The sequence below is a fragment of the Lygodium microphyllum genome, chromosome 2, assembly GCF_053477565.2.
Source record: "Lygodium microphyllum isolate KBCC chromosome 2, Lygodium_microphyllum_v1.1.10, whole genome shotgun sequence".
Classification (NCBI taxonomy): domain Eukaryota; kingdom Viridiplantae; phylum Streptophyta; class Polypodiopsida; order Schizaeales; family Lygodiaceae; genus Lygodium; species Lygodium microphyllum.
In genome coordinates, this window is record NC_141136.1 from 189,942,213 (window position 1) to 189,955,056 (window position 12,844).

Here is a 12,844-nt window from a genome sequence, read left to right on the forward strand (position 1 = left end):
TACAAATGCTCATGTCATTATGAATTGGCACATCTTAAGAGAGTAATCCAAATATACTAAATAAACTTGATCCTTGAGCCTTTAAATGAAGGGTTCATAATGATATAGCTCATTCAAAATGCAAGTTACAAAGTCTTGAACTTACAAATGAATCATACCCTTAATAATGGAAGAATAAACTCTAGAAATACATAAATTTTTGAATGAACTATAGCCTTAATATGCATGCAACTCTGTCTCATAGAAACAAATGGGCAAACTTGGAGGGTTCAACTCACACTTGGATAACTCCCTTAATACCACTATGGATGTAAACCCCAAAGAGCACTTAGCTATATTGAAGCTTTCTTATAAGTTGCTTACTAGCAAAGCATCTGTGTGACCCCATTCCGAGCTTTATATGGTTAACAATGCGCATCATCTCTTAATTTTTCCAATCCAACCTTGCAAGTAGATATACCTTGGGCAATGTTTACGAGATAGATGACCAAGTGAAAGCAATCCATCAAGACATCATCCTCAAGATTGATAAAAGATGTATGCTAACAATAAGAGATGAAAAGGATTCTTGAGTGGAGGACGTATGGTATTCCTAGTGCCTATAAAGAAAAATCTCTATACCTAGGTATGTACAAAGAAGCTAAGTCCAAGATATTGTACACCCTATGTAATTACTAAGTTTCAAAGAAAGCGCACCTATAGACTTAGATTGCCCAACCATCCCAAAAGTTCATTATGTATTTCATATAAATTTGCTAAAATTCTATATACCTAAACCTAAACATATCTTAGATGATGAGTAAATTGTAATGCATGCTCAAGAAATAATGAAAATAAACGCTAATAGAAACACAAATACTAGAGAAAAGCCTCTAAAAAGACACATACTGTAAATGCAGTATGCTTAACAATTATGATATTCGCTTGTTTTCGAGATTTAATATAAAATTGAATGAACACTTAAAGCTGAAAATGAAAATTAGTCACAAAATTACAGCCATGAAAATGTAAAAGTAATAAAGACAAGATTGAGGGTTGAAGATGGGCAAAACCCCCCTCCCCCCCCCCCCCCCCCCCCCCCCCCGAAGGAATGTATTTCTACTCAATCCAAGTCCCTTAGGAAAGAGCTCAGTTACAATCAACCTGAGAGTGAGAAAAAGTAATTCTCACTCTCACAAGATCATGCAAATATGTACAAACACGCATGCATTATCTATTATGCAATGATAAGAACTGATTTCTTTACAGTATGAGAGAAGAAAGAGGGGAAATCAGCCTTTCTCCATCGTTGAACAGTAGTACATTGATAGGGCTTCCTTCTTGTTGCTAAAATGGAAGAAAGAGCTTGAGAAGGAGGTGATGTAATGAATTTATAGGCTTGCTGTCTTGTAAAACAACAGTGATAGAAGAGGGAAAATGGAGGAATTTGATAATGGAGAAGTGGAGGATGATGATGGGGATGGATGGGAACAGTTTTTGGCTATCTGTGGGTGTTGTACATGAGTTTACAGCAAAGAAAAATGATGCTAAATGAAGAAAAACGAGCTCTTATTTATAGGAGAGGGAAGAGCTAGTACAAAAGGGAAAAGTGGAGTAGCACAAGACAAGTGTCCAGCCACATGTCATGAGATGTGACAAGTGGTGGAACACTTGGAAACTTGTGTGACAAGTATCTTGACACTTGTCTCTTCTCTATGGCCTTCCTTTTTGGGCTGAATACTGTCAAGAATAGAAACAACCAAATTTAGTAAGCACGGTCAGAGTACAGAACTTACTATTTTTAGAATGGCATCCCTATTTTTTAGGACTAGCATTTTTAGGCTAATTCGAGGCTCCTAAAATTTAGGGACCTTCTAAAATTTAGGGACCCCCCCAATATGGGTATCGTATGAAAGCTTTTTTCGTGTACATCGCAAAAACGGTATCAAAATCTTCATGTGACTTTCCTATCCAAAGAAATGTGCATTTCAAGCTTTCAGCCCACACATACACATTATACAAGCATTTCATGATCATGCCATCTTGTTGATTGTAACTGTCTGTTCTGGTGGATCTAGCCCACACTTCAAGGCATCAATCTTTTCTGTGTGCAAGTCTAACCCTGATATGCGTGAATTCTAATCACATGCGCCCAATCGGGCCATATAGGTGGAAGTGTGAACTATCTTTTCCTCTAACCCACCGTGTGGGTCCACCATAACCTGTGACCACTCATCAGTGGCTAGCTCCAATGCACTTTTCTTTATATCTAATTAGTGCAAATGAAATAAATTTAATAAATCATTATATAGACAAATTAATGAAAAATTATACAAATTCAGTTTCTATAGAGTTGTGACAGTCCTCTGGCTTTTATTCAGTTGTCCTCAGCTGAAAAGCTTCTTGATATGGCTGAAGAATGTTTGGGTAATCCTTCATGAATTTTTCATCTACCCACTATGCATCTGTTGTGGGTAGATTCTTGAATTTTCGTAAGAATTTTCGTGTCACAAGGCCACTTCTCATGGTTCGATCCTTGTGAAACAAAATCTGTTCAGGTTCCAAGAGTTGCTCTATTTCTTCAACTTCTGGGGGATCTTCAATAATGGGTTCCTTTAGTTCTGGTCCTATGTAAGGTTTTAGCAAACTTACATGAAAAGCATTGTGTATATTCCAATGAGCAGGAAGCTCAAGTCGATAAGAAACTTCATTTATTTTCTCAATCACTTTGAAGGGTCCAAAGTATCTACTGGAGAGCTTTGGAAAAGATGAATTTTGACCGGAACCTTGTTTGAGTCTGCTTTTATCAAACTTTAGCAAGACATATTCACCTTTTTCAAAAGCCAAAGGTCTTCTTCGTTTATCTGCTTGTTTCTTTTGCCGCTCTTGGGCAACTTTGATAGTGGCTCGAACTTGATCCATTGCTGTTTTTAAATTTAAAGCAAACTCATCAGCAGCAAAAATCTTATCTTTAGTGCGAATAATTGGAGGAGGAATCACTTTACCCTGTACTATTTCATTTGGAGCTTTCCCTGTGGATGAGTGCACTGTATTGTTGTAAGCAAACTCCAATAATGGAAGATATTTCTCCCATTGTGACTTATGTTCATAAGCTTTCAACATATCCAAAAGAGTGAGATTCATCACCTCTGTTTGGCCATCAATTTGAGAATGAAAAGCTGAGAACTTTAAAATGGTTCCCAAATTCTCAAATAAAGCACGCCAAAAGTTACTTGTGAATTTGGAGTCTCTACCTGAAATGATCTCAGAAGGCATACCATGTAATCTGAAGATATGTTGAATGAAAAGTCTTGCAACTTGTGCGGATTTCAATGTTTTATGACATGGAATAAAATGTGATTGTTTGTTGAATCTATCAATTATGACCCAAATCATATCATGACCTTGAGATGTTCTTGGAATACCTGAGCTGAAATCCATTGTGATAGATTCCCATGGATCTTTGGGCATTGGAAGAGATTGCAACAATCTTGGAATCTTCTGCCTATCATACTTGGATTTTTGGCATACCACACAAGCCTCAATGAAGTTATGTGTATCTCTTCGTAATGTTGGCCAATAAAAGTAGCACTCAATTGAACTTAGAGTGGCTGCCCTCCCTCTATGCCCTGCATAAGGAGGTTCATGACTTTCTTTAAGCACCTTTTGTCGAATAGGAAGAGTGACACAAAGGCAATTGTTCATGAGAAGGTAACCGTCTTTGATGGAATAATCTGGATGAGAACCTCCTTGCTGTAAATTTGACCAAATTGCTTTTCTCCACATCATTTAGACGGCGGCTTTCAAAGGCTACGGCATGGCCTTCTTGATTTAGCACTGCACCAATACAATCACCGCAAGCATTTGCTTCCACCACAAATGGTTTTACCAGATCTGGAATGATAAGAACAGGTCCAGAAGTAAGAGCTGTTTTCAGCCTTGTGAAGGCTGCCTTCTCTTTTTCCTTCCATTGGAAAGAGATCTTCTTCTTTGTAAGGTCATGAAGTGGAGAAGCCATATGTGCAAAATGCTTGATGAAGCGGCGGTAATAAGAGCATAAGCCAAGAAACGATCGCACCTCATGTACATCATGAAGATAAGGCCATTCTTGGATTATCCTGATCTTTTCAGGATCCATCTGAATCCCTTCAGAAGAGAGAGATGACATGCCCAAGGTAATTTATTTTATGCATGAAAAATTCACTCTTTTTACCATTTACCAAGAGTTGATTTTGTTGAAGTAATTGTAGAACAATTTCCAAGTGTTGATGATGCTCCTCTTCATTCTTGCTAAAGACAAGAATATCATCAAAGAAAGTACCGACATATTATCGATGCTCTCTAAAGATGCGCTCCATCATTCAATTAAAGGTGGCTGGTGCATTGGTTAATCCGAAAGGAACCACCAAGAATTCATAAAGACCGTATGAAGTGCGGAAAGCAGTTTTGTGTACATCTTGTGGTATTACCCTAATTTGATGATAACCACTCTTTAGATCAATGCGGCTGAAAACCTTTGAGCCTCCTAGACGATCCAAAATATCGTCAATTCTGGGAATAGGAAACCGATTCTTCACAATGATTTTGTTGAGGGCTCGATAATCAATGCACATCTTGAATGTGCCATCTTTCTTTTGAATAAGAAAAACCGGTGAACAAAATGGTGAGCTACTTGGCCTAATTAGCCCACGGTTAAGTAGGTCTTTGACTTGCTTTCTGATTTCTTCTTGTTGAGGACGGCTCACACGGTATGGTGCTATATTAGGAGAAGAACTGCCCGGGATAATATCAATATGATGGTCTTCTGGCCTTTTTGGGGAAAGCTGATGAGGAAGATCTTTCGAAAAACAATCTTTATACTTTTCCAAGAGCTGAAGTTGCTCTTGGTTTTCAACATTCATATTATCTTTTACATCAGTGACATAAAGCAAATAACATTGAACACAATCCTTAATTGCTCTAGAGACTTGCATATGGCTTACCATAGATATGGTGTCTCCAGAAACTCCAGCTTGGATCTCGTACTTCTTGCCTTTGTTGGTGAGTTCTACCTTCTTTTTCTGAGAGAAGATTGTTGAATCTACTCTATGATTCCAGGGCATGCCAAGAATCACATCGCAACCATCAAGGTCTCCGATACAGAAGGTATCTTCGTCATTGTAGCCTTGAATTTGAAACTTGAGCTTGCCAATGTAGGGTGTCACAGTCTTCACTGTGTCACCTTCATCAGCATTTAAAGCTTGGTGAACTTCTGCCGGAGTGTCTATCTCTTCATTCTTTAATCCAAGCTCTTTAGCTAATTGCAAGGAAATGATATTTTCATTCGCCCCAAGATCTATCAAGAATAGTGATTGCTTACCTTGCAATTGTCCCCAAGCTTTTAATAATTTGCGCGTCTCTGGAGTGTGAGTTGTGTTTGCAACTACATCACTGATAGCATTGATTTTCACTGGCGACTTAGACTTGTTGTCAGAAACCTTGCTTTGTCCCTTGTTTGGACATTGCTTCACTATGTGGCCTGTTTGTCCACATTTAAAGCACTTTTCTTCTTTCATGAAGCGTTGCTTTTCTTCTTTGAAAAGTTGCTTTGCTTGTGGATATAGATTGGAGCGAAATTGAGGAGCATTACGAGGTGCATAAGACTTCATCTTCTTTTGATTTGATGGTTGCTTTTGCCGTTGTTTTTGTCCTTCATTTGGGGCTGAATACTCCTCATCATCAGCTACTCTCTTTTTATCATTCTTTTGGAATGATTTGTTGCCATTGTGCTCCATTTCCCATGTCTCAGCATGGTCAATGAGTTCCCTGAGACTAGAACAATGATAATGATTAAGAGCAGTACGAAGTTCAAAATGCAAACCTCCTTGAAACTTCCTAAGATTTTCCGAACTGCTGATCTTCTTGAAATGTTGGACCTTCAAAAGTAGCTTACAAAATCTCTTGGTATAGTCACCAAGTGACTCATTTTTCCTTTGCCAAAGCCGATCCCATTCCATTTTTACATCTCTTTTTAAATGAACAGGAAAAAATTGGCTTTGTATCATGCGAACAAAGGACCGCCATGATTTTGGGGCAGCATGATCATATTCCAACCCCGTCCACCAAATATAGGCTAAGTTGGTTAAATGTAAAGCTACAAACTTAATCTTTTCTTTTTCTTTATACTTGTCACGACCATACAAAATTTAAAATTGACGAATAAACTTCAGAAGAAGATCAAGATTTCGGGAACCATCATACATACTGAACTTAATCTTCTTTTCAAGTTGAGATAGTGACTTAGTCTTTTTCTTCTTCTTATGCCTTTGTCCATGCTTGGATCTTGAAGTTGAAGATGATAAAGTGCTTGATGGGGATGAAGATGGAGACGAGGGTGAAGAATGTCGACGCCTTTAACGATGATGAGGTCTTTCACGATAAGGGTGTGACTCTTCGTCATTAGAAGAGGGTCCATCAGAGTAGACGCCAGATGACTTTGAAGAAGAGGATGAGCTTCGACGCGATCTCTTTCTTTGTCTTGAAGTAGAATGGGACTACCTCTTAGAAGTAGTTGGACTTCTTGATCGGCTCCTTTCATTGGTATGGCTTTGTCTCCTTAAAGCAGATGGGCTTCTTTTCTTAAATTCTTTGGAATTCTCAACTTTTTCTAGTTTGAGAAGTTGATCACGAATTTGTTGATTCTCCTCTCTAAGAGTTTGAATGGCTTGAAGAATAACACTCGACTAATCCATTGAGACTCTTAAGAAAAAATATGCTCAAGCACTCAATGCAAGGGCTGAAAACAAACAAACTTATAATTGTAAGCACTACTAGTGTTGGGGTGAGAACCGAGCCAAAGCTCTGATACCCCTGTATACGTCCCGAACAACGTAGTATGCTTAACAATTATGATATTCGCTTGTTTTCGAGATTTAATATAAAAGAGAATGAATACTTAAAGCTGAAAATGAAAATTACTCACAAAATTACAGCCATGAAAATGTAAAAGTAATAAAGACAAGATTGAGGGTTAAAGATGGGCAAAACCCCTCTCCCCCCCCCCCGAAGGAATGTATTTCTACTCAATCCAAGTCCCTTAGGAAAGAGCTCAGTTACAATCAACCTGAGAGTGAGAAAAAGTAATTCTCACTCTCACAAGATCATGCAAAGATGTACAAACACGCATGCATTATCTATTATACAATGATAAGAACTGATTTCTTTACAGTATGAGAAAAGAAAGAGGGAAAATCAGCCTTTCTCCATCGTTGAACAGTAGTACATAAATAGGGCTTGCTTCTTGTTGCTAAAATGGAATAAAGAGCTTGAGAAGGAGGTGATGTAATGAATTTACAGGCTTGCTCTCCTGTAAAACAGCAGTGATAGAAGAGAAAATATAAAGGAATTTGATAATGGAGAAGTGGAGGATGATGATGGGGATAGATGAGGTCAGTTTTTGGCTATCTGTGGGTGTTATACATGAGTTTACAGCAAAGAAAAATGATGCTGAATGAAAAAAAACGAGCTCTTATTTATAGAAGAGGAAAGAGCTAGTACAAAAGGGGAAAGTGGAGTAGCACAAGACAAGTGTCCAGCCACATGTTACGGGATGTGACAAGTGGTAGAATACTTGGAAACTTGTGTGACAAGTGTCTTGACACTTGTCTCTTCTCTATGGCCTTCCTTTTTGGACTAAATACTGTCAAAAATAGAAACAACCAAATTTAGTAAGCACAATCAAAGTACAAAACTTACTATTTTTAGAATGACATCCTTATTTTTTAAGACTAGCATTTTTAGGCTAATTCGAGGCTCCTAAAATTTAGGGATCTCCTAAAATTTAGAAAACCCCCTCCCCCAATATGGATGTCATATGAAAGCTTTTTCCATGTACATCGCAAAAACGGTATCAAAATCGTCATGTGACTTTCCTATGCAAAGAAATGTGCATTTCAAGTTTTCAACCCACACATGCACATTATACAAGCATTTCATGATCATGCCATCTTGTTGATTGTAACTGTCTGTTCTGGTGGATCTAGCCCACACTTCAAGGCATCAATCTTTTCTATGTGCGAGTCTAACCCTGATACGGGATCTTCAATTGAAGGTCGCAAAATTAGATGAAAAATGACAAAAGGAAAGGGGACAGGCAACAGCCCCTAAGTCAAGAAAAATATGTATATGGTGTAATAGTTTGCAGCATGAGAGAAAGGATCGTACTGCCTATCAGGAGGCCTTGGCACGACAACTCATCTTTTGGAAAGATGGCAAGTTCCATGCACAAGAAACGGGATTGCCTCTTGCTTTGAATTTTGGAAAGGGAGGTATGCAGAAGTTGTTGGAAGACTTGGTTGTCTAAAATGCTTATGCGGCTGTACATGCTTCTACTTTTGGTCTACAGTTGGATAGAATGCATGGCTAAGTGATGATTGGTCCAAAGGTTAAAATATGGACACATGCTTTACATTTAGCTAAAAAGAGAAAAGTTACTGATAGTGAAATATCTCATGCAGGGCAAGACATTCATAACATAATTGGTTGGGAATCACCAACAGATGCATATTCAGTGTATGCATATTTAACAAAGGTACAAAACACGGATGTATTTGTGGAAGAGAAACGAAAGAGAGATGAAGATAATGCAAGGACATCTAAAAGAGTGACAAGAAGAAGTGTGGATCAGCCTAAAGCTACAAATCAACCACCTCCCGAGCATATATACGTGAGTTCTGGTCACAAGCGCCCAATCGGGCCATATAGGTGGAAGTGTGAACTATCTTTTCCTCTAACCCACCGCATGGGTCCACCATAACCTGTGACCACTCATCAGTGGCCAGCTCCAATGCACTTTTCTTTATATCTAATTAGTGCAAAGCAAATAAATTTAATAAATCAATATATAGACAAATTAATGAAAAATTATACAAATTCTGTTTCTATAGAGTTGTGACACATACTCTGTGAGTGCTTAATCCAATGGAATGGCTTCTCAAAGGGCAAATGATTTCACTCTTTTAAAAATAAAAACCCCAGTTCTTGCCAAAATGAAGGCCTCTTAATTTTGTCAATGTAATGTAGCAAATGTTTACATCACATGAATGTAATATTCAAATCGAGTTTTTATTTACATGCACAAAGAAAAATCCTAAGGAGAGAACTCTTAAATTCGGTACTTCAATTCAAATTCAAAAATCTCCTCTTCTCCTTTCCTTTCTACCTCTTGTGGATCAAAAAGAATGGAAGGGAAGTGAAGTGAGAAAGGGCAAAAGTGTGAGAAAGAAGTCATCATCAACATGCTGTTGGTTTCTACCCTTTATACATTCTCATTCTTCCATAAGCCCTTTTCTATCGTTGAGCATTCATCAAATTGTGTTATGACGTGTCTTACACTCTATACCTTGTCTACTTACCCTAGCATTTCCTTATAGAGTCCACAACCTCTTGATGGTTGTCACCCAAGGCCTTAGACCACCTAGGCTAAGGCTTTGGAGACTAAAATCAAATGGATTTCCACAAAGTCTGTTTCTATAACGCATCAAGCTCATGCAACCCTAATTTCTTGCACTGTCATTTTTAAAGTCCAAATTCATCCCCACTTATAAAGAAGTATAGCACTCACTAGCAATAAGTTGGGATATCAATCAACACTTGAGAGTTTGTCAAATTTACAGCTTAAAATAAAATCTTTATGCAAAAGAACATGATATTGCACTTTCAAGTCCCCAGGGGCATAATGTTGGCTATGTATATGGCTTTTGCCACTTCAAGAACTGCTGGATCACTTGATTGCATACTACTTTCAGTTTCTGTAGGCCCTTCCTTGATCCAATGTGGCTCTTGCCCAAGGACCAAGATTGCATTATTGCCATCCAAATTCCTGTGCAATAAGCTCTTTCTCTTAACACTCAACGAAATCTGAGATATCAATTGAACCCAACATTTTGTTCCATTCATTCATACTGAGTTTTTTTGTATTTCCATAAGTGAACCACAAATATCATCTGAAATGTGTCTTTGCCCTTTTGACAAATTTAGGATAAGATTTAACAGGTTCTTCCTCATGTCATCCACCTTTTCAGGTGTCACTTCTTTTTCAAGAAGTGACCTGCACTGTGCGGAGCCTGTCAAACCTTCACTATATGCCTGGCAAAGGGTTTGACATATAGCTATGACATATACTCCACAATCATAACCATTTTTTTGCTGAGGTGCCCATGGTTCATAAAGCTTTGCGGATTCACCATATGAACCTGCATTGACCTGTGATTATGCTCATAACACAATACAGTGCAGAGACATCTCTCATCTTTAATGCGTATAAAGCATGGGACAGGTCTGTTTCTTAACAGTTCAATTTTATTGCCCTTCACGATCAGCAATACAAATATGCATTCTTATATCCTTGAGCTTTTATCTAGGAATGGTTTGATTCCCTGTAGTTTCCTTTTATGAAAACAGCTAACACTTCAATATCTGCCCTTCACAATCATCACATTACCAACATACACTCAAATATCAATGAGCCTTACCTAGGAATGGTTTGATTACAGAAACCAGTTTTTTGGCAAGCCTTGAGTTGATACCATGCATGCTGTCATAATGCTCAAAAGCATTGTGCCTTCTGAAAGTCAGGTGATCAGTCAGTAATTATAATTTAAGAGCTAAGAAAAAAGATCAGGGTGAAGATACTAGACTCTGAAAAAAGCACCTGTAGTAAACAAGCAGGGACCAGTGAGATCCACCATCTGCAAGCTCGACATCCTCATTATTGTTCAAAGGGAACATCAGTACCTGTTAGTGAAAGAATTTTTTCAGGACAGAAGGGTCAAATACTTCAGGGAAAGCCTTACGAAAGTACATCTCATTCATGGACTGCCTCTTTTCTTTTTTGGGTTTGTAACAGGTCAGTCGTCAAGTTGGCCACATGATCAGCATGTAGTCCAGCCATTCTACAGCTTCACAGACGCACAGAGTTCCCTATAGTTAGGGCCACCATAACCCATAAGGAACCCACCAGTGCCCAGCAATACACCCAACAATACAGGACAATCATGACTGGCTATAATTGGCCAAGATTTCTGTTGAGCTGATGATTTGAGAACCATGGACACAGGTGTCAGACAGAATGGCTTCAAATAAGGATACTCTTCCCTTGACCACATCTTCAAAATCACAAACCATCACTCAAGAGGGCTTGGGCATAGAGACAGAGTATCTGTTCTCACACTTTATGAGTCATGACGACAGATTGGGTACATGCCTTAGGTTCTTGAGAATGTCTCACATAGTCTGAAGAAGGATCTGTGTGAAGCATGGGTCCCCCCACCCCCCCCCCCCCCCCCCCCCCAACCTACACACAGGACTTTACAATGATGAGATTGCTGATTCCAACAGGATTAACAGGCCAGGAGCATCACTTGACAAAGGTCTTGATCCCAATCTTACTATATGCTGATAACACTGCACTGATTTCAGATTCTTTTGAGGCATACCTACTTCAATAACGACTTCAGACCACAGTTCACCCACCAAGCCCTGCACACTGTTAATCAACACCAGTAAGGGATCAAAGTCCTTTGCACTCATTTCTGCCCATCAAACCCCTCTACTTCCACCCTGATTTTTTCCATGATCTAGTCTACAGCACATGAGACACCAATGTGAAGCATGGGTGTTTCCCCTCACCTACACTCCTTAATATACACATTGATAAGATTCACTTATTTCATTAAGAATCAGCAGCCTAGAGCACCACCTATGTAAGTATTTATCCAAATCTTTAAATGCCGATCAAATTCACTATTCTGCTGATTTCAGACTCTTTCAACGGATTACAATACCATGTTGATGCTCTGCCTGTATGTTGCACAAAGGGGACCTCAAACTCAATCTAGAGAAGGCCAACGCCATAATCTTCAACACCTTAGTTAGTTGCATCACCACTTCAGCACTATGGTCCATTACCCATAGTTCACTCACTAAGGCAATGTAATGAAGCAAGTGTTGAGCCAAGCTTTATTTTTTACTAGTAGGACAAATACCCAAAAATCCTCCATAAATAGGCATGTTGTGGGCATCCACATCCAACACATCATTATACCTTCAGCCCATGGCCACCTATCATCTCCACTACTGTGTTGAGTAAAACAAGGAGCGTTTCACATTTTAAACAGCCCCAAAACTCAAAGTATATTACTAAAATGAGTGTTTGCGTCCCATAGGCAAACTTCCACAGTTTGGTTGGTTCCTGATCTATAAATAGATGGTGTGATCAGTCACCAAGCATCCTAGGCATTCAATTGCAGCCCTTTGTTTTTCAGCATACATCTGATCATCTCCATGAGTGTGTGATTCTTTCTTTCAGCCACTCCATTCTCCCAAAGACCCTTGGCAACCAACAGATTGCACACCATGAACTCCACAAGGAGTAATTGGTGCCATCTAGCGTATCCTCCTAAGTGAGAACACCCAAAATGTTGCTATGACCACTATGACCTTGCTGGGCCATTGCTGCAATTGAATGCACAGATTGCAACCAAACACTTCCAAGCTGAAGTGCAACATGTACTCCCACGAGTACCAAAAGCCCAGCATGGGATAGATTATGCAACCACAAAACTGTCCAAAACTATCTCAAAGTAAAATCTGCCTGAAAAGCGTACCAAAATTGTTCAAAACAGCAATACACTACTGTATCCAAAAATGTGTGCCCAAAAAGTCAATGTCAGCAATTTAATGCTCCCCAAATTTTCACCAATTTCTGTGCCAAATCTGTATCTAACAGAAACTGAATGCTGTACCTCCACCTATCTGCTACTTTGGGATGCATGAAATGCAAAAGCCCCAAATTTTCTCTCCAAAATTTTAAGAAATTTAATAGATT

General features: G+C 38.8%; 1 protein-coding gene across 5 annotated transcripts in view; it reads right to left on the reverse strand.

The window, feature by feature from the left end:
- LOC148040743 (Cysteine proteinases superfamily protein) overlaps positions 1-12,844 on the reverse strand; it is a 44,287-nt gene that overhangs the window by 9,985 nt on the left and 21,458 nt on the right. For 2 of the 5 annotated variants that reach the window (XM_087661394.1, XM_087661387.1), the window contains exons 2-4: positions 10,670-10,752; positions 10,491-10,582; positions 9,503-10,211 (exon numbers count right to left, since the gene is read on the reverse strand). In XM_087661394.1, coding sequence (XP_087517520.1) covers positions 9,916-10,211; positions 10,491-10,582; positions 10,670-10,752 — 471 coding nt within the window. In that variant the 3' untranslated portion in view covers positions 9,503-9,915. Of the gene's footprint in view, positions 1-7,197; positions 7,658-9,502; positions 10,222-10,490; positions 10,583-10,669; positions 10,753-12,844 lie in introns of those variants that run through there. The other 3 variants (XM_087661404.1, XM_087661420.1, XM_087661413.1) reach the window with 3 other exon arrangements.